The sequence below is a fragment of the Malaclemys terrapin genome, chromosome 9 (genome assembly GCF_027887155.1).
Source record: "Malaclemys terrapin pileata isolate rMalTer1 chromosome 9, rMalTer1.hap1, whole genome shotgun sequence".
NCBI lineage: Eukaryota > Metazoa > Chordata > Testudines > Emydidae > Malaclemys > Malaclemys terrapin.
This window is the reverse complement of record NC_071513.1, coordinates 55,464,710-55,491,817: the sequence shown is the minus strand read 5'-3', so window position 1 is coordinate 55,491,817 and position 27,108 is coordinate 55,464,710. Positions and strand designations below refer to the sequence as shown.

The 27,108-nt window shown below is 46.4% G+C and overlaps 1 protein-coding gene across 2 annotated transcripts in view; it reads left to right on the top strand.

The window, feature by feature from the left end:
• Positions 1-8,510: 8,510 nt before the first annotated feature.
• SENP2 (SUMO specific peptidase 2) overlaps positions 8,511-27,108 on the top strand; it is a 52,677-nt gene continuing 34,079 nt past the window's right edge. Inside the window, exon 1 of one of the 2 annotated variants that reach the window (XM_054039825.1) lies at positions 8,511-8,666. In XM_054039825.1, the coding sequence (XP_053895800.1) occupies positions 8,566-8,666 (101 nt within the window). In that variant the 5' untranslated portion in view covers positions 8,511-8,565. The remainder of the gene's footprint in view (positions 8,667-27,108) is intronic. The other variant, XM_054039824.1, reaches the window with a different exon arrangement.

Sequence of the window (27,108 nt, the reverse complement as noted above, 5' to 3'; positions counted from 1 at the left end):
AAAAAATCTAAATATTAACAAGGAAACAGCATGGAGTTCCCATCTACACAGTCTGCCTGTCACCATGGTCCCAGCTGAAGATGCTTCTCAAAGGACGGAGTGGTTTTTCGCCTTTCTCTGCAACATGGGGCACGGGTCACTTGCTGGAGGATTCTCTGCACCTTGAGGTCTTTAAACCACGATTTGAGGACTTCAGTAACTCAGGAATAGGTTAGGTGTTTGTTACAGGAGTGGGTGGGTGAGATTCTGTAGCCTGCGTTGTGCAGGAGGTCAGACTAGATGATCATAATGGTCCCTTCTGACCTTAAAGTCTATAAGTCTATGAGACTATAAAAAGGAGAGGTAGATCCCCAGAAGATCCAGTCCCACCCCGATCCTCATTTTTCACACTTGCTATCTGGTCACCTTAGATGAAGAACATGGAGCTGCAGCAGGTGCAGATGTGGGCTGGGGGCAGGACTCAGCATTAATGAGTTAGAATGTTGGAGTTTGGGGAGAAGCTGGAAGCTCTGCACCATGGGGCAGCAGCGAGAGCCTCTACAGGGAGCAGAGTCCCTGACTGTGTGCTGGGGACAGCTGGCAGCATGGCAACTCTCTCTCTCTCTCTCTCTCTCTCACAGACACACACACGGGTTACCATCCGTCCGTATTTCCCCGGACATGTCCGGCTTTTTCATCTTTAAATAGCCGTCCGGGAGGAATTGGTAACAAGGTTAAAAGGTCCGGGATTTTTCCCCCTCCCCTCCCTCCCTCCCTTCCATGCAGAGTGCGGCATGGTTGATTGGGTGGCTGGGCCTGATTGAGCCGCTCCCATTGGCCTCCAGCAGCCAGAGCCCCTCCCCTGCTCCCCCCCTGCTGCCTTAGCACTCTGCAGGGGAGGCGTGTTTTGCCTCCACGTGGAGAAGCCAGCATCTGACCGACATGGGCATGGTAAGGGGAGTCCTGGGGGGCAGTCAGGGAGCAGGGGGAGGGTTAGATGGGTCGGGTGTTCTGGGAGTCCTGTCAGGGGGGCAGGGGTGTGGAGAGGGGTTGGGACAGTCAGGGACAAGGAGCAGGGGGGGTTAGATAGGTCGGGGGTTCTGGGGGGGCTGTCAGGGGTGTGGGGGTGTGGAGAGGGGTTGGGACAGTCAGGGACAGGGAGCAGAGGGGGTTGGATGGGTCGGGTGTTCTGGGGGTCCTGTCAAGGGGCGGGGAGTGGTTGGATGAGTCGTGGGAGTCCCGGGGGTCTGTCTGGGGGTGGAGGTGTGAATATGGGGTGGGGGGGCAGCAGGTTATATTCTTGTGTGGTGCCCGGGCTCCAGCAATATCCAGGGCTGGGGGCCCTGCTCCAGCAATATTTGGAGCTGGGTCTCTCCCTGGAGCGGGCCCCGGCCTCCACCTGCCACTCCCCCTCCACGTGTGTCTCCCCCCCCCCGCGGGTCTCTGCCCGAAAGAAAGCAGCGTGCGCCTCTCCCATGCCTGCTTGTGCTGCTGCAGTAGCACATTCCTAAGCAGAGCCCTGCTCCCTGGAGCAACTGCTGTCTGCTGCCCCAGGGTCCTAGTGCCCCCCGCCACTAATGGCAAGGTAGGCTGCCCTTACCCTGCCCTTCCACCCTAGCCCTGAGCCTCTCCAACGCCCCAAACCCCTCATCCTCAGCCCCAGCCCTCATCCCCCTGCACCCTAATCCTCTGCCCCAGCCCTGAGCCCCCTCCTGCATCCTGAACCCCTCATCCTCAGACCCATAGCCCTCACCCCTGCATCCCCTCCTATCCCCAAACTCCCTCCCAAACCCCCTCCCCCTTCCCACACACCCCCTCCTGCCCTCAAACTCCCTCCCAAAGCCTGCACCCCCTCCCTTTGCACTGCCTCCCACCCCCAAACTCCATCCCAGAGCCTGCACTCCTCACCCCCTCCTGCACACCCACCCCCTGCCCCATCCCAGAGCCTGCACCCAGCACCCAAACTCCATCCCAGAGCCTGCACCCCTCCTGCACCCTAATCCCCAGCCCAGGACCTGCACCCCAGACCTCCTCCCCCCACCAAACCCCCCTCCCAGAGCCTTAGGCAGATGGGGGGGCAGAGTTGGGGGGAGCGGGTTCTGGGCACCACCAAAATTTCTACAAACCTGCCACCCATAAGGGTCGGGGCAGTCAGGGGACAGGTACAGTCCTAGGGGGGCAGTTAGGGTGGGGGTTCTCAGGATGGGGCAGTCAGGGGACAAGAAGCAGGGGGGGTTGGGAGTTCTGAGGGGGGCAGTCAGGGGGTGGGAAGTGGGAGGGAGTGGATGAGGGTGGGGCGGGGCTAGAGCAGGGCTCCCCACCGCAGTGTCCTCTTTTTTGATTGTGGAAATATGGTAACCCTAACACACACACACAAGGGAGAGCAGGCAGCATGGTAACTATCACACACACACACACACAGAGGTGGGGGGGGGTGGGCCAGGGGAGTTCAGAAATGAAAAAACAGACCTGAGACCATATTTCAATCTTTTTAAATCCATCTCCTGCTTTGGGGGCCAATCTTGTGGTTAATGAGGGATCTGATCCCTGGCATTTGAACTTCTGGGGCTGGCCATGCAGAGGATAGGAGCTAAGCAGAGAAATTCCAGAGCAGAGGCCTGCAAGAGGGAAAGAATCTTTGTGCCCAGAGTTGCTGAGCAATGTCTGTTCCTGAGTTTTTACCTTGTGTTCATTACAGTTGTTTATATTTTTTCTGGATGATTTTGGCCTCTTATTTCAGTCCTTCAGTTTGCTGAATTTTCAGTTGTCTTGGTCAGTGTCAAAGGTCAATGCACACTTCTCAAGGGCTTAACCTGACCAAGCAACTGAAAAGGCAATAAAGGCACTGAGAATATGAGATCAAAAGCCTGTCAGAGTTTGTCGGTGTTGCCTGACACTGCTCTCCTCCCCATGAGCAGGGGCTAGTTGGAAGCTGCATAAGAAGGGGTTAATTGAATTCAAGCTGCCTTGCTGCTGGATCATTAACACAGCTGACTTAAAGGAAGTGGAGGCTGCTCTTTCCTGGGAGGGAGGGGAGGCTTTATAATAGGTTCAGCTGTTTAAGTGGTGCCTTGGCAGCAGGCATCCTGTAGAAGTGAGTTGAAAGCATGTACTGTGAGTAACTGCAGAGGTGGGAAATAATGTGGTTGAGCAGAATCCAGGTGTGGTGACTCAGGGGCCAAACTTTGAGCCTTTCCTGGGTTGTGATGCTCCATGCAAATTATTTAATGAACTGATTTGTGTATAAGCACAAACTTCTCATTTAAAAAGTGTGGCGGTGATGAAAGGACTGCCTTGACAGGCCTGGTAGATGAAGTCCTCTGTCTGTAGGTCAAGCTTCCAACACCTGTGACCTCTGCCAGTGTGCCTTATCCTGCTATCCCTGGGTAGGGTATGGGAGAGGACTTACCCCATGGGTAACTGGGGTCCTGTAGTCTTCATGGCCCATGAAGTTCTTGGCCTCTCTGCTAATGGGAGAGTGGTGGTGAGTCTATGCTGCAGGAACTGGACTGGCCCTAACACACTCACTTCATCCATGGCCACTAAACAGCCAGTTGAGGAGAACACTTTGTAATCACTCCAGAACTGGGCTAGATTCAAAGTGCTGTTATACAGGTGGAAAGCTTTATAGATGATTAGCAGCATTAGATGAGCATTTCCTAACTTGATTGATTGACTTTACAACCTTAATAATGTTCTTTTAATGCAGCTTTTCAGTGTAACTTCTTGGCTTTTCTTACAGTTGCACATAATGTAATTTTTTTTTTAAAACCCTTTCACTGTAACTCCCTCCACACCTAGCATGCTGGTTTGGAGCTTCACCCATCAGCACAGATGTCTGTCCCTTGGACTACCAGGCTAACTATGCTGGCTGGGAGCAGGAGGCTGTTCTTATGTGAAACTATCCACTAGAGGAGGATGCATAAATTTACTGTTTCAGTGTGTTATGTAAGCATGAGTAGCCCATTTTACTGACTATGTAGCTAAGAAGAAAGACATGGGCTGTCCTTTCTGAGAGGCAGTGTAGCTCACTGGAGGGAATTTGGGTTTGCTGTATTCAAAGACCTGGGTTCTGTTCTCTGCTTGGTTAATTCTCAATGGTATATGAGCTGTTCAGTAACATTTGGGAAGGATACTTGCTTACCACCAGTCAGTAAAAATGAGATTAGTGCTCCTGCCTCTCAGTGTGCTGCATGTTCCCTTAGGCTGTGTAAAAGCTATTGTAATGAGGAAGCAGCAGGATCATCATCCCTTTTGTCTGTGTCCCATCTGGAATGTGAGCTCTGTGTGACCTGATGAAGTGAGACACCGGGACATATGCACAAGAGGACCTATAATGTTGAGGGGGTTTTAGTATGGTGGCAGAAAACTGTTGTGTGTCAACTGTGGATGGGAAGTTGTGATCTTCAACAGCGTAGAACTGTTCCAAATCTAAATAGATGTTCATGAGGACAGAAAAATGCATCTCTCCCTGCCAGACCCCTCAGTCCTGCTGCAAAACAGTTCTTGTCCACTTTTCATACAGAAGGTGTCAGGCACCCTTAAGACAGGAGTTACTACTGCTCTGCCATAATCACCTTTTCCCATGGGGGCACCAGCAGGGGTTGAACTTATGCTTTCCAGCTCTGATGCATAGACTTTCTTCCACTTCAGCTACAACATTGGTGGAAACAGTCTGTTTGCAATGTGAACCAGCCTGTAGCGGGGGACACACTTTACCAGTGGGATTTACAATTCTTTGAGATAGCACCGGAATGTTGAGCACCCATACTGAGTTCTTTTCCTGCAACGGGGGTGTGCTGTTGTGTCTAGAGAAGCACAACCAAACACACTTTGGTACAACTGCACTGAAAGGGAGTGTGGCAAAATGTTGGAGATCTGCATCGGTCACAGTAGTGTATGGGTTTCTGTTCCTGAAGTGACATTGTGCAAGTTCTTACACCATCTGTAAATGGGTGGAGGATAGCTGCCTCACTTAAGGTAGAGGGTGTGAGAAGCACTGTGGAGTGCACAAACACTAATAGCAAGAACTCATAGCCTTCTGACTTCTACAGGATGTGTGTGGGAAAGTATCCCTCTAAGGCAGTGGTTCCCAAACTTTAACAACCCGTGAACCCCTTTCACTAAAATGTCAAGTCTCGCGAACCCCCTCCTAAAAATGAATATTTCCAGGGATTTTCTCCTTTACCTGAATATAAATTATAAAAGCAGTGATCTTGGACATTTGTTTTTATGACATGCTTATTACACACTATTTATTATAATTATTTATTATTTATCATTACAGTATTTTTATTACATTATGAAAACAGCAACATTCTTCCAAGATCTCACTTTCGTAGCTTGCATCACTTTGAATAAGCCTGTTATAAGACAAGGCTCCTATGTTTCAACAAGGAGCATCAGATATGAAACAGCATGAAGGTATTTAAGAAACCAACTCAAAGAGTTCCTCCTACACAAGCATTCAGGTCTTGAGCAGTCTAGGCAAACAATGCACATTACAACAAAGCTTAAACTTGTTCTTCATAATAATTTTAAAAACAATACTGTCTATTTAAGTTTAAAAACAGCAAAAAAATCCACCTCCCTTTCCATTTCTTATAAAAAGTCTTGAAGTTTAAATCTCCTCAATGTGATAGATAGGCTTGCTTTGATCTGCTTAGCTCTTGGAAGTCCAGGGACTCCAGGCTGCTGTCCTCGTGCTGCCCATGGTCCCTAGGGACAGCTCTGTCTGCCATTAGGAAATTTTTTCCCGAGAACCCCCTGTAACCTTTCTTGAACCCCCAGGGGTTCACGAACCCCAGTTTGGGAACCACTGCTCTAAGGGCTGGTCCACACTAACCCCCCACTTCGAACTAAGATACGCAACTTCAGCTACGTTCTTCACGTAGCTGAAGTCGAACTATCTTAGTTCGAACTTGCCGCGGGTCCACACGCGGCAGGCAGGCTCCCCCGTTGACTCTGCGTACTCCTCTCGCCGAGCAGGAGTACCAGCGTTGACGGCGAGCACTTCCGGGATTGATTTATCTAGACAAGACGCGATAAATCGATCCCAGAAGATCGATTGCTTACCGACAGACCCGGAGGTGAGTATAGACATACCCTAAGATGCAACACCTTTTCCCTGAGATGTTGGCAGGAGTGCCAGAGCTATCAAATACGTCTGAGCAGCTCTGGGTGACTGTGTTTGAGACTATGGTGTTCTTTGCAACTAAGAGGTGATATTGGTTAAAGTTTCAAGTGCCTGCAGCCTTGTGTGGGGTGGGCTGGAGGAAATGATGCCTACTTACAAAGACAAAACGTCCCAAGAAAAATGAATTTCCTAGCTATGAAAACAAGAGAATATACTGCTTAGTGTGTGTGTGTAGAATGGCAAACCTGTATTACTACTACTGATGAAACTGTAAATTAATATGAAACTCAAACATTAAGGTTCCCACAGTAATGTTAACTGTGCCACATTACACATTATATATTTAAATACTATTTTGTGCAATGGCTGTGGGAACTGTAACTGTACATGTGCAGCCAGTACTCTATTTTATTTTTGTTATGTACAATGTTAACAACTTATAATGGGTTCTAAATGAGCCGTAACAACTCTGGAGTCATTGTTGAATTAAGAAAGGGCTAATAACGGAAATATGACCCCTAAAGCGGAAGTCGTAATACTATGACTATTATATAATTGTGTTGTGACCTCATCTGAAATATTGCAATAAGTTCTGGACAGCTCTTAGCAAAGATGTAGTAGAATAGAGGAGGTCAGTTCAAATTATTAGAAGCTGTACAGGCCACCACTCTGTAATGCACCCAATACAGGTTGCCAGTGGAGGACCTTGATCACCAAAAGTCGCAAGCACTTATCAGATTAAGCTGAAGGATCACCTCTTTTAGTTTAGTATGTTCCATGGCTCAATCATGAGCAGGAGACATGATTGTACAAATCACTGGTATGCTCTACTCAGTAATGGAGTACTGCTAGATTAGCTGTATTACATTTTGCAAAGTAGACATATGATGCACATAGACTCCACAGAAACTCTTGCTGCAGCTCTTGTTCATCATGCCAGTTAGGCAGTAGAGAAGCCCCATTACTTGAGCACCTCTCTAGTTACAGGAAAAAAATGACCGAGAAGCAACAGCCTCTTCAGAGGTAAGATTGCAACCACATGTTCAGAAAAGGCTATTTTATGTTTACCTTTGACCCTCTCCATGGAAGTATAATGAAAAGAACTCGTGCTTTCAGATTTTTAGGGTTATTCCTAACTGAATAGTAGAAATTGTTCTGAAAATTGTCAAATTTTAAGTAGCTTTTGAGATTGACTTAAAAAGGCTAATTTTTGAAGTGATGAGATGGGTGAGGTAACATCTTTTATTGGACTAATGTCTGTTGGGGAGAGAGACAAGCTTAAGAGCTTACACGGACCTCTTCTGCAGGTAATTTTTGAAGTATTTAACACTTTCACCCTTCTTAAGACCCCATGAAATCAGTCACAAAATTGAAGACTTTACTGACTCCCCTTTGGTATGCTGGTTTAATGCAGATGTGGAACCACCCTGATAAGAGCTTAGTAAATAACAAAAGATACACTAGAGCAGTGGTTCCCAAACTTTAACAGCCCGCGAACCCCTTTCACTAAATTGTGAAATCTCGTGAACCCCCTCCTAAAAATGAATATTTTCAGGGATTTAAGTTTAAATTTCCTTAGTGTGATGGATGCCCCAACTGCCGGCCCTGCTCTTCCTGGGGTTTGGCCTGCCAGCCCCCCGCAGAGCGCTGGGGTTCGGGCTGCCAGCTACCCCGCTGACAGGGGCAGGGCTCAGGCTGCCAACCCCAACTGCCCAGCCCCGCTCTCTCTGGGGCTTGGGGTGTCTGCCCTGCAACCGAGTCCCACCTGCTGTCTCCAATACCTGGGGTCCTCTGTCCACCATGAGTGATTTTTTTTTTTCGGGCAAACCCCCTGTAACATTCTGCGAACCCCAGTTTGGGAACCACTGCACTAGAGGGACTCTTGACACTAACCCAAGCAACAGGCAATACGACCAGTATCTGAAAACTAGTATGAACCTTTGCCATTGAAATTGACAGAGCACAGAGAGCTGGGGAGAAGACAGGTGTGTGCCTGTGGGGGGTGGGTGCTGGGGGAAGGGTGTGGGGTGAGGGGAAGTAAGGGTGGGGTGTTGGTGTGGGGGTGCTGTTCAGGGGAGGGGCGTGTTTGTGGGGGACGGATTGTGGGCGTGCTGATATTGGCGGCAAGGGCGAGCGGTGACCTGACTCGGCACGGACTGGGTGCGGAGCACTAGTCGCCCCGCCCTGGGCCTGAGGCGCGCGCTCCCACAGCAAAGGTGATGCAGACGCTGGCGGCGCTCGGTCCCCGCCTCTCCCTTCTCTCCCCCAATCACAGCCGAACAGGCCCCTGAGGAGGGCGTTGCTGGGCGCGGCGACCTCGCGCAGGTAAAGGCGATTCGGACGGCAGGCTACGAGCGCGCCGCTGCTGCCGGGGGGGGGGTAGGGCTCTGTCCGTGACGTCACGCAGTCGCGGGGATTAGACGCAGTTCCGCCTCCGTTGGCTGAGGCCTATGTACAAATGGCTGGTGGAAGCGCTGCGCTCCCTGCTCTTCCCCAGCGCCCCCCGCCGGGACACGCCGCCCCCCACCCCGCGGAAGAGACGGTACCACAGGTCAGTGAGTCTCGCTGCTTGGCGGATGCTCCGGGGCTCGGCGGGCGGTTCTGCAGCCCCCTCCCCCCCGTGGCGGGTCCCCGCGCTCCCGGCACCGTGTACTGGACCCTGACGGGGGAGGGGCCGGGGGCTTGGTCTGGCTTGGGCCTGTTCCGTGCTCGAGCCCCAGCCTGAGCCGTCGGCGTGGGAACGGACGCTGCTGTTGTACCGAGAGTTGGACGCCAGCGTCTTCTGCTGCAGCACCCTGGAGCTGCCGCCTGCGCCCGGCCGGGTCTGCTCCCCACCGCCACGGGACACTGCTGGAGCAGGGAGCGGGTTTGCTGCGCCTTGGCGCGCCGTACAGCAGCGCTGCAGCCTCGCACCCCCGCGCCTGGAGCCCGTCCGCCTTCGGCCTCAAACCCAGACCCTGCATAATCGAAATAGTAAAGCCTCTTGCTTCTGCCGGGCTTGGGGTGCACTTACTCCAGTTTCTCTAGGGCTGTAACATTCCTAAGGTGGCCCTGCCCAGACATCCCACAGCCGCTTCCCATCGACCACTAACACCAGCAAACCGCCCAGCTTCTCGTGGGACCCCCCCCCCCTCAACTCTTGGTGGTTGCATGTAATTTGCTTCCCACGATCACTGATTCATGAAATGTATTTGAAAATGTTGAACAGACATTTGAACCTCATGTTGAGCTAATATAGGTGACCTAATGAAGACCTAAATAAGGTCCTAAATAGTTGATCTGTCATTTGGTATGGGGAGAACTGTCTGACTGTCTTTCATGAAGGCAAACATGGCTTATGAATTTGGGGGCAGAGGTAGGTATATGCCTAGCATATTGAGTATGTCTGACTCTAATTGCTCTGAAGGTGAAAGCAATTATTTTGTGAATTCCCAGAGTTGGAGAATAAATTGTAAAGAATATTATATGCTCTACAAGGCTTGATTTGTGTTGGTTTCAAAAACTTTATAGTAGAAGGTTATTTTGGAATGTTTGTCAATTAAATCAATTATGTTCCTATTCAACTTGAAATCTAAATAGGAATATTGTATTTAGTTTAAGACTACCTTTAAGAACTTGAACAGGTGTTCCCTGTTGCCTCTTATGGTTTTACTCTTTTTTTTTTTTTTTTTTATTTTGAAAAATGTTTTCACTCCCTTATTGCTGTGTGTAAGACCCAACAAAGAAAAGTAGGAACTGACTGTATAGAGGAAACAATTACACTGATTGGACACACAACTCAAAAACACAAGTGATACAACTGAAAAAGTGGGGTGTGGTGTGGTGGGGTGGGTGTGGTGTGGTGTTTTTTTTTTTTTTTTTTTTTTTTTTTTTTTTGGCATACTTCAGCTATAGTAATCTTGGATGCTAGGTGGTAAATCATCTGACAGGTGTGACTTTGAAATTGTTGGTGTCCCTTTGAGGCTAGCAGTTTAACACTTCTAGTCAAAGTGTTTACTGGGAACTATATAATTTTTGTTCTTTTTTTCTGCTGAGAATTTTTGGTTGTCTTTTCACCTTGTGTATATTTGCTCCTTGATCATCTTTACCCTTCAAAATCATAGTTGTTTAAACTAACAGTCTTGTTCACTCTACTCTCACTCCTGCAGCGAACCATGAAGAAAGCCTTATGTGCATAACCTGTGCAGGAACCTAGGCACTACTAACTCTGTAAAAAGTGACTGATGGGCAGTATGAGAAATTGAACCATTGAGGTTAGAGAAGCAAGACTCTGGTCCATAGGATACTATCTAGTGCTTTATTCTGTTTGCTTTAAATATCTCAAAGGGGGGAGGTTTGAAATATCACTATCACAAATGTTTTTTTTCTGATATTCAGCCTGAACTTGTTTTTTTTTTTTATCCTCTTAATTGCAGTTATATCCCCTTGTACTGCTCATTCTCCTTCCTTTTGTGTTAAGTTTCCCAGTGTCTGAAAGGTTTGATCATACCTGTCTACTTAGGAATCCTATACAACATTACTTATTTAGGAGGGAAGATTTAAAAATGTTTTTCTCTGCATGCCTCTCCCCTTCCCCCCTCCCCCGTCCCCCCCATACACTTGTAAATCTTATTGCTTTTCTCAGAATTTCCTTCAGTTTGTCCTTTTGGCAGTATTTACCTCAGTACCAGAATGCAGTATTCTGGCTGGGGTCAAGCCAGAGCACTGAACAGAGGGACAGTTGCCTCCTGCTCTGACCTGATGCACTTGACTATAAAATCCAAAGTTGTATTATTCTTTACTGCTATATTGTATTGCAAACGTGGGCCCAGTTTTCTGTCCATAACCCTTAGTTTTCTGTTAACGTTACTGCTTCCTAATGTTCTCACTCCAACTGAATCTGTGTTAATCTTTTTCTTTAGTTTTCCATGTTGAGCTTCATTTTCAGTCTTGCTCTGGGGAAGTAGCAAGACTGGTGTGTGTAATAGAAGAAATTCCTGCAAATCCACAATCCTGTGCTGAATTTTAAACTCTTGACTTTTGAGTTCATGAGGCTGTCCAGGCCCAAGGTTACAGCCCCCCCAATTTTGAACTAAGCTTTTATACTTCATCTGTCACTTCAGTTTCTGAGTCATGTTCCTTCTTCCAAAAGTAGTAGTATGGAAGAAGCATCTGACTTTTCTTAGAAACAGAAGCTATGGAGAAGGTTCTTAAGAAAAGTATAATTCCAGGAACCTAACTTTCCTATTTATTTTGAAATAAATGATATTAACACTGCACTCAACTTCAGAGAACCAACTGGTACATGAACAGGAACCAACTGGAACTGGGAATACTAGTTTCAATGTTCACTGTTTATACTCACTTAAGAACTTGGCTTTCACAGGCCCTGCAGATGCCTGTTTCCTAGTCTGATTAGGAAGACTCAAGTTTTCTCAGATTATACTATGGCAATTTGTATTCAGGTCCATTGTGAGTAGTGCGTTTCCCAGAACATTCAGACATCTGGTAGTGCTAGTTGTAGCTCTGATTAGTATGCTGGTTAAGGAAAAAGGATCCACATGCATTCTTGAGTCCAGCATTTTCTAGTGTCCTCAGCACCTTACCAAGTAAGCAAGAGGACTTGTGCAGAGACGTGGTTTTTGACAAGTTCAGAATTTGAACTCTTACAATCTACAGGCTTAACACATTTGGAAGTACTGATTGATGTGATTAAAGAATAGTCTTTTCAAAAAGTATTAAAGCCTGAAGATGTGATTTAGAGCCCTGGCAAATCTGGGGATATCTGCTTTATATCCATATCCATGGATGCGTGTATCCAGACTATTTTTGTGGATTGGATGTGGATATAAATTTTGTATCAATGGTGGTGATGGCATCAAGATGAAAATAACATGAGGCCTCTTCCAAAGTTTGTCCCATGATTGGTCATATTGGAAAACAAGCTTTGTTTTGGTAGTTGAGGCCTTTTATCGCTGGCAGGATGTGCAAAGCACCTTAAAAAGCAACAGAGGGTTCTGTGGCACCTTTAAGACTAACAGAAGTATTGGGAGCATAAGCTTTTGTGGGTAAGAACCTCACTTCTTCAGATGCAAGTAATGGAAATTTCTAGAGGCAGGTATAAACCAGTATGGAGATAACGAGGTTAGTTCAATCAGGGAGGGTGAGGTACTCTGCTAGCAGTTGAGGTGTGAACACCAAGGGAGGAGAAACTGCTTCTGTAGTTGGATAGCCATTCACCGTCTTTGTTTAATCCTGATCTGATGGTGTCAAATTTGCAAATGAACTGGAGCTCAGCAGTTTCTCTTTGGAGTCTGGTCCTGATGTTTTTTTTTCTGTAAGATGGCTACCTTTACATCTGCTATTGTGTAGCCAGGGAGGTTGAAGTGTTCTCCTACAGGTTTTTGTATATTGCCATTCCTGATATCTGACTTGTGTCCATTTATCCTCTTGCGTAGTGACTGTCCAGTTTGGCCAATGTACATAGCAGAGGGGCATTGCTGGCATATGATGGCATATATAACATTGGTGGACGTGCAGGTAAATGAGCCGGTGATGATGTAGCTGATCTGGTTAGGTCCTGTGATGGTGTTGCTGGTGTAGATATGTGGGCAGAGTTGGCATCGAGGTTTGTTGCATGGGTTGGTTCTACAGGCCACTTTCCTCAGATCCCACTAAGGAATACACTAAGAAACTGCACCATCTACTCAGGACACTCCCTACACTAACACAGGAACAAATCAACATATCCTTAGAATAACCCCGGTCGGGGCTCTATCTACTACCTGAGATCCACAAACCTGGAAATCCTGGACGCCCATCATCTCGGGCATTGGCACTCTCACTGAAGTACTGTCTGGATATGTAGACTCCCTACTCAGACCCTACGCCACCAGCACGCCCAGCTATCTCCGTGACACCACTGATTTCCTGAGAAAACTACTATGCATTGGTGACCTCCCAGAAAACACCATCCTAGCCATCATGGATGTAGAGGCTCTCTACACAAACATCCCACACACAGATGGAATACAAGCTGTCAGGAACAGTATCCCTGATGACACAGCACAACTTGTTGCTGAGCTCTGACTTTATCCTCACACCAAATTATTTCAAATTTGGTGACGATATATACCTCCAGACCCGTGGCACCGCTATGGGCACCTGCATGGCCCCACAATATGCCAACATTTTTATGGCTGACCTGGAACAATGCTTCCTCAGCTGTCATCCACTCATGCCCCTTCTCTACCTATGCTACATTGATGACATCTTCATCATCTGGACCCATGGGAAGGAGACCCTGGAAGAATTCCACCATGATTTCAACAGCTTCCACCCCACCGTCAACCTCAGCCTGGACCAATCTACACGGGAGGTCCACTTTCTAGACACCACAGTACAAATAAGCGATGGCCACGTTAACACCACCCTATACCGAAAACCCACCGACCACTATGCCTACCTTCATGCCTCCAGCTTCCACCCCAGACACGCCACAAGATCCATAGTCTACAGCCAAGTGCTGAGGTACAACCGCATCTGCTCCAACCCCTCAGACAGAGACCAACACCTACAAGATAGTCACCAAGCATTCTCAAAACTACGATACCCACACAAGGAAATAAAGAAATAAATCAACAGAGCCAGACGTGTACCCACCAGCTACAAGACAGGCCCAGAAAAGAAACCAACAGAACTCCACTGGCCATCACCTACAGTCCTCAGCTTAAACCTCTCCAACGCATCATCAGTGATCTACAACCCATCCTGGACAATGATCCCTCACTTTCACAGACCTTGGGAGGCAGGCCAGTCCTTGCCCACAGACAACCTGCCAACCTTAAGCATATTCTCACCAGCAACCACGCACCGAACCATAATACTTGGCCTGCCCACTCCCGCCCTTCCCCCAAGCCCCCGCCCTTAACCCGCACTTCTTTCCCTCCCCACCTCCTACCCCTTTCCTCCACATGCCATGTCCTCGCTCCTCCTCCCCCCTCCCCCCCTCCTGCAGCAATCAGCTGGTTTGCAGTGTTGAGGAGGGAGGGAGAGGGAGCCTGCATGCCAAGTCCTCACTCCTTCCCCTCCCTGCTCCCTGAACAGAGGGGGGAGCAGGGGGAAGGCGCAGATCCGCGGGTCTGCCAGTGCGCGGGAGGCGCTGGGGGGAGGGGAGGGACGCGTAGAGGAGCTGATAACAGGGCTGCTAGCTGTGGACAAAGCTGGCAGCCAAATGACTAGCGGAGCATCACACAACTTTAAATGAGCATGTTCTGTAATGGAGCAGGGGCGTAAGATCGAAACAATGTTAAACAAGAGGATGTTAAGTGGGGAGTTACTGTACTTTGGCTATTAATCTTGCTGCATGGTTACTGAGCGGCAAAAGATGAAATCCTTCATGGCAAATTTAGAATGTCCTTGCTCTATTGGTATCCAAAAACAGAATAATTGCTAAAGCATGTAGTCGAGCAGGGAATTCACTTCTGGTGCCAGAGGCTGAAAACAGACATATTCTCCTCAAAATACCCTTTGGCTTAAGGGATGACCAGTTGCACTGAAACTTCTTCCTCTACTAAAACATATTAAGAGTTACAAAGGCTTCACACATGAAGCAAGCATGGCCTCACAGGTTACACACTCTGGGAATATAATCCAGAACTCTACTGTGGAAGATCCAACTCTAGGCTACTTAGCCCCTCTGTCAAAGTCATTGAGTTCAAGGCCCGAAGAGGTCAAACTAGATCTGATGGTCCCCTGTATCTCAGACCACCAGCACCACCCCGCACCTATTCACCAAACCCAACAACCAGAATTAGACCGAAGTATTACAGCCCTTGGGAGACTAAACTGTTGTGTCCCAGGGAGAGACTAGGAGGGACTGATGTGTACCAACACCTGAGGCTCTTGGAATGGCAGGGAAATGATTGTGAGAGAAACAGATAATCCTGGCAAATAACCTGCATCCATACACTGCAGAGGAAGAGTAAAAATCCCCATGGTCACTGCCAGTCTAACCTGGGGGAAAATTCCTTCCCAACACCAGATATAGAGATCAGTTGGACCCTGAGTGTGGGAGCAAGAAAGCCAGCCAAGCACCTCAGATAATATGCTCAGTGCCCCATCCAATGTCTCATGTTCAGTCGTGGCTATCCTTGATCCTTCCTTCAGAGGAAGGAGACCAAACGCTGTCCTTCAGAATGAGTGTGTGTTGGGAGGAGGAGGTGCAGGGGGGAATCTGTCCTGATGCCTGCAGTGGCTGGCTGAAGCCCTGAATCATGAGCTTTTAGGAACATGTAACCAGAAGTGAGTGCCAGTGGTGCTGAACTCTGCCCCCTACTATTAGAAGCAACTCTGTATAATCTCACACACACACATTTGTCCAGTTCTCTTAAAACGAATTAAGTTGTTTTGCCCCTACAATTTGTACAGTTCCAGAGCCTCACTCCTCTGTTGGTTAGAAACGTCGTTCTAATCTCCAGGCTGAATTAGTTCATGGCCAGTTTCTACTGATTTTTTTTTTTTTTTTTTTTTTTTTTTTCCTCCTTGTGCCAAAGTCTTCACCCTCTTGGGTGTTTACCTCTCTGGTTTTTTTGGAGAGCAATCAGATCCATTCAGCCTTCTTGTTAAGTTAAACAAGCCAGGATCTTCAAGTCTTCTATCATAAGATGAGCCCTCTGCAGTAGCTCTTCTCTGCATCTGCTTCAGTTTGAATTGATTGTTCCTGAATATGGGTGACTGGACTTGTACACAGTATTCCAAATGAGGTTTCCACACACCCAGGTCTTTCTCCTCTGTTTCCAACTGATGAGCCCCCAGGTGTAGCAGAAATTATTAGCCCCCAAGTGCATGATCTTACACTTTGGACTATTGACTTTCATCCCATTTCTGTCACTTTAGCCTTCAAGGTCATCCAGATCTTCCTATACAATATTCCAATCCTCCTCTGTTTTGACGATGCCTCCTGACTTTGTTTCATCAGCAAATTTAATTTGCACATTGCTGCCCAAAAAAGATCAGGTTAGCCTGGAATCATCTACTTTTGGTAAACTCGGGTTGCATTCCAGCCCCTTTCCTATTTACTGCCATGAATTGAATTATATTTTCTTTCAGTTTGTTCCTTGCATTCTACTGAAGTGAGACTAACAGGTCTAATTGCTTGGATAACTTTCTCTTCTTTCTTAAATATAGGTAGGACGTTAGTACCATATGACTGAATAGCTATCCCCGAATAGATTTTAAAGCGGGGGGGGGGGGGGGGGGATCCTTGCTACTGGACTAGCAGTCTCATGTGCCAGTTCTTTCCGAATTCTGGGATGGAAATTTTCTAGTCTCTTTCTTTTCTCCTCCTCTTCCCCCCCCCCCCCTCCCCCCCCCGTTTGAGCGCATTAAGCTCTTTAAGTTTTTCTTCCACCTCAGATGTGGTAACTTCCATTTCTGTGCATTCACTTCCATTAGCCATCCTGCCTTTGAGCCCATGTTCCATATTATCCTTATGGAAAACAGAGTCCAAGTATTCATTTAATTTTTGGGCCATACCGAGAGCCTGTTTAATTTCCTTGCCATCTACACTGAATAACAGCCCAACTTCATCCATCCTTATTCTCTCTAGACTGTTTCTAGAAAAAAAGAAATGAGGGGGGAATTCTTATCCTCCCACAAACTCAACTGTAAGTTCTAGCTGTCTGTGTGACAAATATTTATTGTGGGCTATTTGTGCATATGTAACACTGAAACAAGGACTGCTCATGCATATGTAATGTCAAAGCACTTGGTTATGTGTCCTTGTCTAGTGGGGCAGTCCACAGAAAAGTTTTCTGCTGCTGCCAGCTAATGTAGTTAGTCCTCTGGCTTAAGTGGCAGAGGTCTGTGTTGGTGGGTTTAAACTCTGAGGTTTGAAAGAGGAAGTAAAGAAGGGATTAGCTGCATGCAATTTGTTTTTAAAAAAGCAACATAGAAAAACAGTCACTTTTTATAAACTGTGACAAGAAATCTGTTTAGGTTGCAAAGTCAAGCATTCAAAAATTAGGAAATGTCAGATTGCTAGAGGGGAGGGTGCTTTACCAAAAGTCTCTCTTGGTGGTTGTCTTCTGGAGAGAGACCCTGCATGGAGCCCCTTAGTTCTATAGCTGGTTTTTGTTCTTGATCAGTGCTTCACTTCCTATTTTACCTGTTACATGTGCACATCAGGAGCAGAATGTAGAAGCATAGGCAGTGCTGCTACAATGGAAGAAGGGTGAAAAGCCATGGATTAGGGTTGGGCAAGGGGGATTAAATAAGGGAGGGAGAAACACACTTAACCATTATTGTACTGTACATCTGGAGTGCAGTATTAATCTCTTTGGAATTAACAAATGAAAATTTGACTTCTTTTTTACAGCATTAAGTTGTATGTCCCAACCAACTGCCCTTCACACTGATTTGGAAAAAAGGGTATGAAAAGGACAGGGCCTGATCTTACGTACGTATATGTAAGGGTTGTTCCACGAATATAAAGCCTGGCTTTTTTGTACTGTTAGTAAAGAAAATAAAATACATATTACAGTGATGAACATTGATGGGGACTGTCCTGTCAAAGCAGGAGGAACACTAACATTGGCTTACTGGGGGTGCTGGCTCCTACATCTGGATCATCTAAGTTTAAAATCCTGATCCAGTTTTTTAGCTTGCATTTCAAATGCTATCTGACATGTGGTCCTTACTCCTCCCTCCATCAAGCCAGTGGTAAAGGTTAAATTGTGACAGTGAAAGATAGGTGATATCTAGTGTCTTTTTTTGGGGGCGGGGGGAGTGGGAAGTAAACGCAGGGTTCCTGCTTTCTGGTCTTTGCTCATTGGCTGTTGTTACTCCTGTAACCATCAGAGGAGTTTGTGTGTTTGTAAAGTCTATCCATGAGGAAGTTTTGTGGATCTGGTGAATACAGATCCAAACCCCTTGGATCTTAAACCTTAAACAAACCATCAGAGGAGTGAAGTTCTGGAACAGCCTTTCAAGGGGAGCAGTGGGGACCAAAGAACCTAACTGGTTTCAAAACTGGAGGGGAGGTACGATTGCCTACAATGATAGATGGCCCATCCATCTGTGACTGCTCTTAACTTCAACAGCCAGAGATAGGGTATTTGCTATCAGATAGGTAGGTCTCTGAGTTACTACAGAGAATTCTTTTCCAGGTGTCTGGCTGGTGGGTCTCACCTATATGCTCAGGGTCTAACTGATTGCCATATATGGGGTCAGGAAGGAATTTTTGCCCAACTCAGGTTGGCAGAGACCCTGGGCCTTTTTACCTTCCTCTGCAGCCTGGGGCACAAGTCACTTGCTGGCTTGAACTAGAGCAGGGGTTCTCAAACTTAATTGCACCCCGACCCCCTTCTGACAACAAAAATTACTACATGATCCCAGGAGGGAGGACCAAAGCCTGAGCCTACCCAGGCCCCCCTGCCCCAGACGGGGGCCAAAGCACAAGCCCCATCGCCCTGGATTTGGGAGGCCAAAGCTCAAACCCAAGGGCTTCAGCCCCAGGCAGGGGGCCTGTAACCTGAGCCCCACCACTCAAGGCTGAAACCCTTGGGTTTTGATCTCGGGTGGTGGGGCTCGAGCTTTGGCTTCAGCTCTGGCCTTGGGTCCCAGCAAGTCTAAAGCCAGGGCTGGCAATCCCATTAAAATGGGGTTGTGACCCACTTTGGGGTCCCAACCCAGTTTGAGAACTGCTGAACTTGAGTAAATGGTGGATTCTCTAACTTAAACTCTCTAAATCAAGATTTGAGGACTTCGGTAATAGAACCATAATATCTGGCTGAGTTACTAGAGTGGGTGGGAGAGGTTCTGCAGCCATGATGTGCAGGAAGTCAGACTGGACTCATGATGGTGTTTTCTGGCCTTAAAGTCGGAATCTATGCTTGAGAATTTCTGACTTTCTTCTTCAGGCCTGGTTTATGCTACAAAGTTAGGTTAACTTAACTACATTGGTTGAAGCTGTGAAAAATGTGGTTAAGCCAACCTAAGTCCCATTGTAGACACTGCTAGGTTGATGGAAGAATTTTTCGATTGACCTCGCTACTGTTTTTCAGAGAGGCGGACTTACTTCTGTGACAGAAGAACCTCTTTCATTGCTGTAATAAGTGTCAATGCTACAACAGCAAAGCTGCTATCATTTCTAGTGTAAACAGCCCTCAGAAGTTACACTCAAACTGTTGAAGGGAAAGGGGCAGTTAGTTGTGCTCAGTGATCAGAGCCTGATTTGACACACAATTGATCACCTAATAATGGACAAAATCTAAAGATGACCATCACCCAACTGTTGAATACTCTGTGAAAGCTAGAGGGAAAATTAACTTGAACAGAAGAGCTAAATACTTGAATTGTCTTACCACAGAGTTAAATATTTGACAACTGTGAACATTGTACACTGAATATAGCATAGAAAAGACTTTTACTTTAGGGTATGGCTACACTACAACACAGCTGCAGCACAGCAGTGTAGACATGACAGTGATAGAAAGGGTTTTGTCACTGTGGTGAATCCACTCACTTGAGAGGTGGTAGCTAGGTCGAGAGAATTCTTCTGTCGCCCTAGCGGTGCCTATATTCCTGCTTAGGTCAGCTTAACTGTGTGTCTCAGAAGTGTGAATCTTTCATACCCTGAGTGATGTAGCTCTGTCAGTCTACGTTTTAGGTGTAGACCAGGCCTTAACTGATAACACTGGTCTACAATTTTTGAGAAGTCATCTGCTTCAGAGATAAAATGTGCTATTTATTATGTATTTTGATGTGCTGAATTCAAATATGACAATTAAAACAACTGGCTACTGTTTCTAAGATATTTAAGTTTTTACATTTTATGTCTATGTATATTGTGTAGATAGAGTTTTAATCATAAATTGTAAACCTAGGTCTTTTCATGTGTTTATGGTTGCTTTACATGATGATATTTCACCTATCCTATTTATGTAACACTTTAAAAATCAGCAAAAGGGTTATATAAATAAAATTTATTATGAAACAAAAGGCAAACTATTATGTACATAGTTTAGTCCTATTCAGTGTCTATTCGGTGCTTCTTGGCTTGTCTCTTGTATTCATTAAATGGAGCATCTCTTGTCACTGTCCAGCAATAGTCTGCAAGCATTGATGGGCTCCATTTGCCCTGATAACGTTTCTCCGTTGTTGCAATATCCTGGTGAAATCGCTCACCGTGCTCGTCGCTTACTGCTCCACAGTTCGGTGGAAAAAAATCTAGATGAGAGTGCAAAAAATGTATCTTTAGTGACATGTTGCAACCAAGGCTTTGTATGCCTTGAGGAGGTTTTCCACCAACAACCTGTAGTTGCCTTGTTGTTTCTGAGAAAATTTATTGCCACTAACTGGAAGGCTTTCCATGCCGTCTTTTCCTTGCCACGCAGTGCATGCTCAAATGCATAATGTTGAAGTTCACGAATCTGAGGACCAACAAAGACACCTTCCTTTATCTTAGCTTCACTTAACCTTGGAAATTTTCCACGGAGGTACTTGAAAGCTGCTTGTGTTATATCAATGGCCTTGACAAAGTTCTTCATCAGACCCAGCTTGATGTGTAAAGATGGTAACAAAATCTTCCTTGATTCAACAAGTGGTGGATGCTGAACACTTTTCCTCCCAGGCTCCAATGACTGTCGGAGTGGCCAATCTTTCTTGATGTAGTGGGAATCTCTTGCACGACTAGCCCATTCGCAGAGAAAACAGCAGTACTTTGTGTATCCAGTCTGCAGACCAAGCAAGAGAGCAACAACCTTCAAATCTCCACAAAGCTGCCACTGATGTTGGTCATAGTTTATGCACCTCAAAAGTTGTTTCATGTTATCATAGGTTTCCTTCATATGGACTGCATGACCAACTGGAATTGATGGCAAAACATTGCCATTATGCAGTAAAACAGCTTTAAGACTCGTCTTCGACGAATCAATGAACAGTATCCACTCATCTGGATCGTGAACCATGTTGAGGGCTGCCATCACACCATCGATGTTGTTGCAGGCTACAAGATCACCTTCCATGAAGAAGAATGGGACAAGATCCTTTTGACGGTCACGGAACATGGAAACCCTAACATCACCTGCCAAGAGATTCCACTGCTGTAGTCTGGAGCCCAACAGCTCTGCCTTACTCTTGGGTAGTTCCAAATCCCTGACAAGGTCATTCAGTTCACCTTGTGTTATGAGGTGTGGTTCAGAGGAGGAGGTTGGGAGAAAATGTGGGTCCTGTGACATTGATGGTGCAGGACCGGAAGTTTCATCCTCTTCCTTGTCTGACTCCAGTGAGAATGCCGGTTCCTGATGCACCAGAATCAGTCCTTCTCCATGGGGTACTGGGCGTATAGCTGATGGAACGTTTGGATAATGCACAGTCCACTTTTTCTTCGACACACCTTTCCCAACTGGAGGCACCATGCAGAAGTAACAATTGCTGGTATGATCTGTTGGCTTTCTCCAAATCATTGGCACTGCAAAAGGCATAGATTTCCTTTTGCTGTTCAACCACTGGCAAAGATTTGTTGCACAAGTGTTGCAGCATATGTGTGGGGCCCACCTCTTGTCCTGATCTCCAATTTTGCAGCCAAAATAAAGGTGATACTGCGCTTTTGTGATGCAAAAGTCACTTCACCACAAACATAGCAGAAGTTATCTGCACTGTTCACACAAGTACGAGGCATCTCTGCTCACTTTGGCTAAACAGAAATGTGTCCCTTTGCAAAATAAAACACTGACAAATAAGAGCACGACACTGTATGATTTCTAGAGCTGATATAGGGCAATTTGTTCAGCAGAGTGATGTAAGCTTCATTATGATTGCATCATCCATGACTTCTAGGAATAACATGATGCAATTCATATCATGTATGACGCAATACCAGCTTCAGATTGCATCATTCATTGTTTTGCCTAAAAAGCAAGTACTGTCCAAACCCAGTCATAGATTTATTCATAGATCCATTCAAAGATGTATTTTAGTCATTTCTGGTTTAAATTGAGATCCCTTCCCTTTATAACTCACTTATCCTCCGCTGTTCCCAAGTCAAGGGTAGTATATACTGACCCAATAGCATGTCTTGAAAACTAGAGCCAATCAACAATTTTCGTTCTCAGTGACCCAGAATTAGTAAAGTTTGACTACACTTATTTCAGAAGCATTTTGGCTGTAGAGCAGTGTAATGATCTGTCTGCTGGGAAATGTGCTGTCAGTTTTCATTAAAGGGGTGAACTGACTTTGCTCACTTGTTGAAATTGAGCTGTTGACACACAAGGATACTTTGAGCCTCTCTGTCCTACTCCATCTATGTACGAACTACCAGGCCATTGTGCTTTAAAAGAGTAGACTTTGCCTAAAAATCCTCTGCTTTCACACCTTCCATAATATAAATATATTGACCAAAAAATATACTTTTCATTCATGTCTTATGCACAGTTATTGGATCTATATTGGCCATTTGATAGTCCTCTCTACATGAGAGTTGGGATGGCCGAGTGTAAGGGCAGAGCCTGGAACTTGAATGTTACGTTCAAGAACTTGCTTCACCATGTGCTTCCTGTGAAACCTGGGCTGAGTCACTTACTTTCTCAGTTTCTTTGGGTGTCTGTTCTCCATCTGAAAAATGGGATTAATAGCACTTCCTTACCTAACTGGTGGTGTAATTAAAGAGTGTGAGGTGCTCAGATACAAGTTCTATGTGGCCTATGACAGGGTAGCCTGCCCTCTTAAGGGCAGTAGTGACTTGAGGTTAGCCCACTACATCACTTTGGTGTGGCCCTTTTTTTAGGTTTTTGAAATGTCCAAGACAGAGACACATGGATGTAGGAGATAATGGTAGAGAGGAAGCAGTCCCAGGTACTTGGAACGAAATCTGTTACTGTGTTTTTAAGGGCATAGGGCTTGGGAGCCTTGCAGAGAGGACAAGTCAAGGCTCCCTTCTCACCCAGCCAGTTGGGGATGAGCTGGGAGAAGAGGACCAGCAATAAATACCTCTTCCTTCGTAGCAGGGCAGACACCAGCAGGAGAAGATGACTGGCCCACAGAACCCTCTGAGCCTGAGGACTAATTGGGGAGGTGGAAGGGTTCAGCTGAGGGAGCAGCTGGCTAAGGCCCTACAACTGGCTAACTTCCATCCTAGCTCAAAGGAGGAGAGCTGGGGCTCCTGGGTTAATGAGAAGAGATAGTAACTGCCTGAACTAGTCTGTCGGAGGGCTGGGGTTCCTTTTTAAGGAAACCCAGAGGTGAAAGGTAACCCAGAAGGTATGGGGAATAGGGACCAGAAGGCAGGTCTCAGAGAAACCCTGAATGCCAGAACCACCTTCTGTTTGGGGCTTTCTGTCAGGATTTGTTATCCCAAAAGGATTGAACTCAGTGAACCACTTGGCGGCTGAGCCGCTTGATCCCTGGGAGAGCCAGAAAACACTGGGGAGATGCCACACTTAAACAGCAGGGAGTGCTACAGGGCAGTCATATCCTGTCAGAGGTCCTTATAAGTAACTAGGAAAAATAGGTAGTGGAGGTGAATTAGTCCCTAGTTCAAGGATTGGCAACCTTTGGCACATGGCCCACCAGGGTAAGCCCCCGGCAGGCCGGGCCAGTTTCTTTACCTGCTGTGTCTGCAGGTTTGGCAGATTGCAGCTCCCACTGGCCGCGGTTCGCTGCTCCAGGCCAGTGGGGGCTGTCAGAAGCAGCGTGGGCCGAGGGATGTGCTGGCTGCCCTTCCCACAGCCCCGTTGGCCTGGAACGGCAAACCATGGCCAGTGGGAGCTGCAATTGGCCAAACCTGCAGACGCGGCAGGTAAACAGACCTGCCCCGGGGCTTACCCTGGTGGGCCGCGTGCCAAAGGTTGCTGAGCCCTGCCCTAGTTGGAGCTTGGGAGAAGTGAAGAGGGGACAGTAGTGTAAAAGTTTTTCATTTGATTACTTTGCCTCTTCTGATCTGATCCCCTTACTTGACAGGTTAATTTCAGAAGTTTAGGTCAAGTATGTGGCAGCACACTTATGATAAAGGATAAAAAAGAATAAACAAGCTGAAGCCATACTTGGTCAGGCTCTTCCCCTTTTCTTGGGGCTTTGGATCTCTAACATGATATTTACTTCAAGGGGGCATCTGATTTTCAGAAAGCACTGAGTGCCCACCCTCTGAGAATCAGACTCCTTCAGAGTGTCTCAAGTAGGGTGTCAAAAAAATTGCAGCACCCAGGATTACTAATCACTCGAAAATCTTGGCCTTTGTATTCTGAAATTTTCACTTAGACTTAGCCTCAGCATTTTAAAGACTTTATGCAAATAGTGACTTAAAACTTCAGTTGAAAGCTAAAGAAAGCAGTTCACATAGGAATGTAAAGATGCCATCAGAGCCTTCCCCAACGACTCCAAGAAAAACTTTACATTATTCCCTGCAAACCCACTCCCCAGAACCTTCTACATGCCTCCCCAGGGAAGCTAGGCAGACCCATCATATCTGGCCATAGCACTCCTACTGAAGGAATATCAGGATTTACAGAAACCACTCACCACCTCAGATCACTTACCACAGAAAGGGCCAGCTTCCTCCAAAACACTATTAACTCCTTCCAGAAAGTCTACAACATTAGCAACCTCCCACAGATTACTATCTGTCACCTCCCTGTACACCACCATCCTTCCCCATGATGGCGTTGCTATTTGTGTCTCATACCTACAAGAGAACGTACAACACTTGGAAATCTGGCCTAAACTCATCACTAGACTAATCCATTTCATTCTCTCACAACAACTTCGCATTTAACAATGAATACTCAGTACCCATGACTTTTCCTAAGGTTTGGACTAGATGGCTCCCCCCAATACCCCAGCCTCTTCATGGGCCACCTGGAAGAATTTCTGGAAGAATGCACCATGAAACCAATGATATACACTGAGATACATCAATGATATTTTCATTCTCTGAACAGATGATCTAAACTCCCGCCATAGATTTTTCTCTCTAACTTCAACCACCACCCATCCATCAAACTCTCCAGAACAGTCCCATGCCAGCATCAACTTCCTGGCCACCATGGTGAGCTTCAACAATGGAACCCTACAAAGACTATTTACAAGAAACCCATGGATCACCACCATTACCTTCACAGATCCACCAAACACCCTCTCCTCCTCCTCCTCCCTCTCTCTTCCGCCCTCTTCCTCCCCCCCCCCCCCCCAAAAAAAAAAACACACCAACAAATCTGTTAGCTACAGCCGGGCACTACAGAATTCTCTCTGAAGAGAGGTGTATATCCCAGACTTCCTTAAAACCGCTTTCACCGACCAAGGACACTCCAACAGAGAAGTAGATTGTATCATGGAAAAGGGACACCCAAATACCCTGAGAACCTGCTTTAATACAGAAAAAGAAACCCACTGACCACACACCCTTGTCACCTATCACCCCACACTTGAAACCTGTAAAAGGTATCAGACAATTGCAATCCATACCTCATCCAGGCATCAAATGCCCCAACAACAATGTGGGTGAAACCAGAAAATTCCTGTGCGCTCGAATGAACACTCTCAGAAAAATAACAAGGCAAAAAACACCATATTCCCTATGGGTGAGCATTTGTCAGATATGGAGTTGTCAGTTTCTGAAATCTCAGTCCTCATCCTCAAAGGAAACCTGCACAACACCTTCAAAAGACAAGTTTGGGAACTTAAATTCGTATCTCTGTTAGACAGAATTAACATGGAATTAACAGAGAAACTGGTTTTATAGCTCATTACAAGAAGTTGTAACACACCTCGCTGCCTGTTAACCCTTATTGCTCACTTTAAGTGGTCTTCTACAGCATGTATGAACCCCATATGCTTAATAATCTGTCCCAACTTGTATTGGGTTTAAACACTCTGGTTTACCTTCTCCAGACCTGAAGAGCAAGTCCGTGAAGCTCAAAGGCTTGTCCCTTCCACCAACAGAAGTTGGTCCAATAAAAGATATTACCTAACCTATCTTGTCTCATATCCTGGGACCAACATGGCTACAACACTGCAAAGAAACCAAATGCAAATATGTTTGCAAATGTTGAGTCTTTCAACCCTGTGTTGGTATTTGCATCAGTAGTCCTATTGAATACTAAAAAAGGAGGAACAGTAGAACAATGAGAATTAAAAAGTGAAAAAAGTAAGCATTATTAAAGAGACCATCAAACTTTCTAAATAAGGGCTTGGAAATAGTTCATTAAACTCTCTCCCAAACAATAGATTAATAAAGTTGGCAATTGAATGGTGGGGTTTAATCCTTGCTTCTTGTTGCATCTTTAACTGCATGTTTATTGACTGTTTAACTCCTGGCTCACCATATTATCTTCGAACTTATCTGTAAAGCACATAGCAAATTGGCACTGCATAAGAAAGGAATAGGAAACACAGGAGAGATGTTTTACCCAGAATGGAACTAATGAGACAATAAGTGATATCAGGACCTCACACTACGACTGAGAAGCTAGATCAGCAATAGTACAGCTTTGCTGGTACTACCATGTCACAAGATTTTTGTAGCCATAGCTATGATGGTCACAAATCACACCCATGACAGACACAGCCAGCTGGCAAAAGATTGCAGTATAGACCAGTGGTTCTCAACTAGGGATCCGGGGCTACAAGCAGGTTTCAGGGGGTCTGCCAAGTAGGATCAGTGTTAGATTCACTGGGGCCCAGGGCAGAAAGCCTAAGCCCTGCTGTGCAGGGCTGAAGACCTGGGCCCTGAGCCCCACTGCCCGGGGCTGAAGCAGAAGCCTGAGCAACTTAGCTTTATGGGGGCCCTTGTGGCATGGGCCCCAGGCAGTTTCCCTGCTTGCTACCCCTTAATGCCAGCCCTGGCTTTTATATGCAGAAAACAGTTGTGGCACAAGTGGGCTGTGGATTTTATAGCATGTTAAGGGGGGGCCTCAGAAAGAAAAAGGTTGAGAACCCCTGGTATAGACCTGACCTGAAGTGGACTAAAACCATTTGAAAGAAATCACTCTCTTCCCAGAAAAGGGGAAGTATGAAGTCCA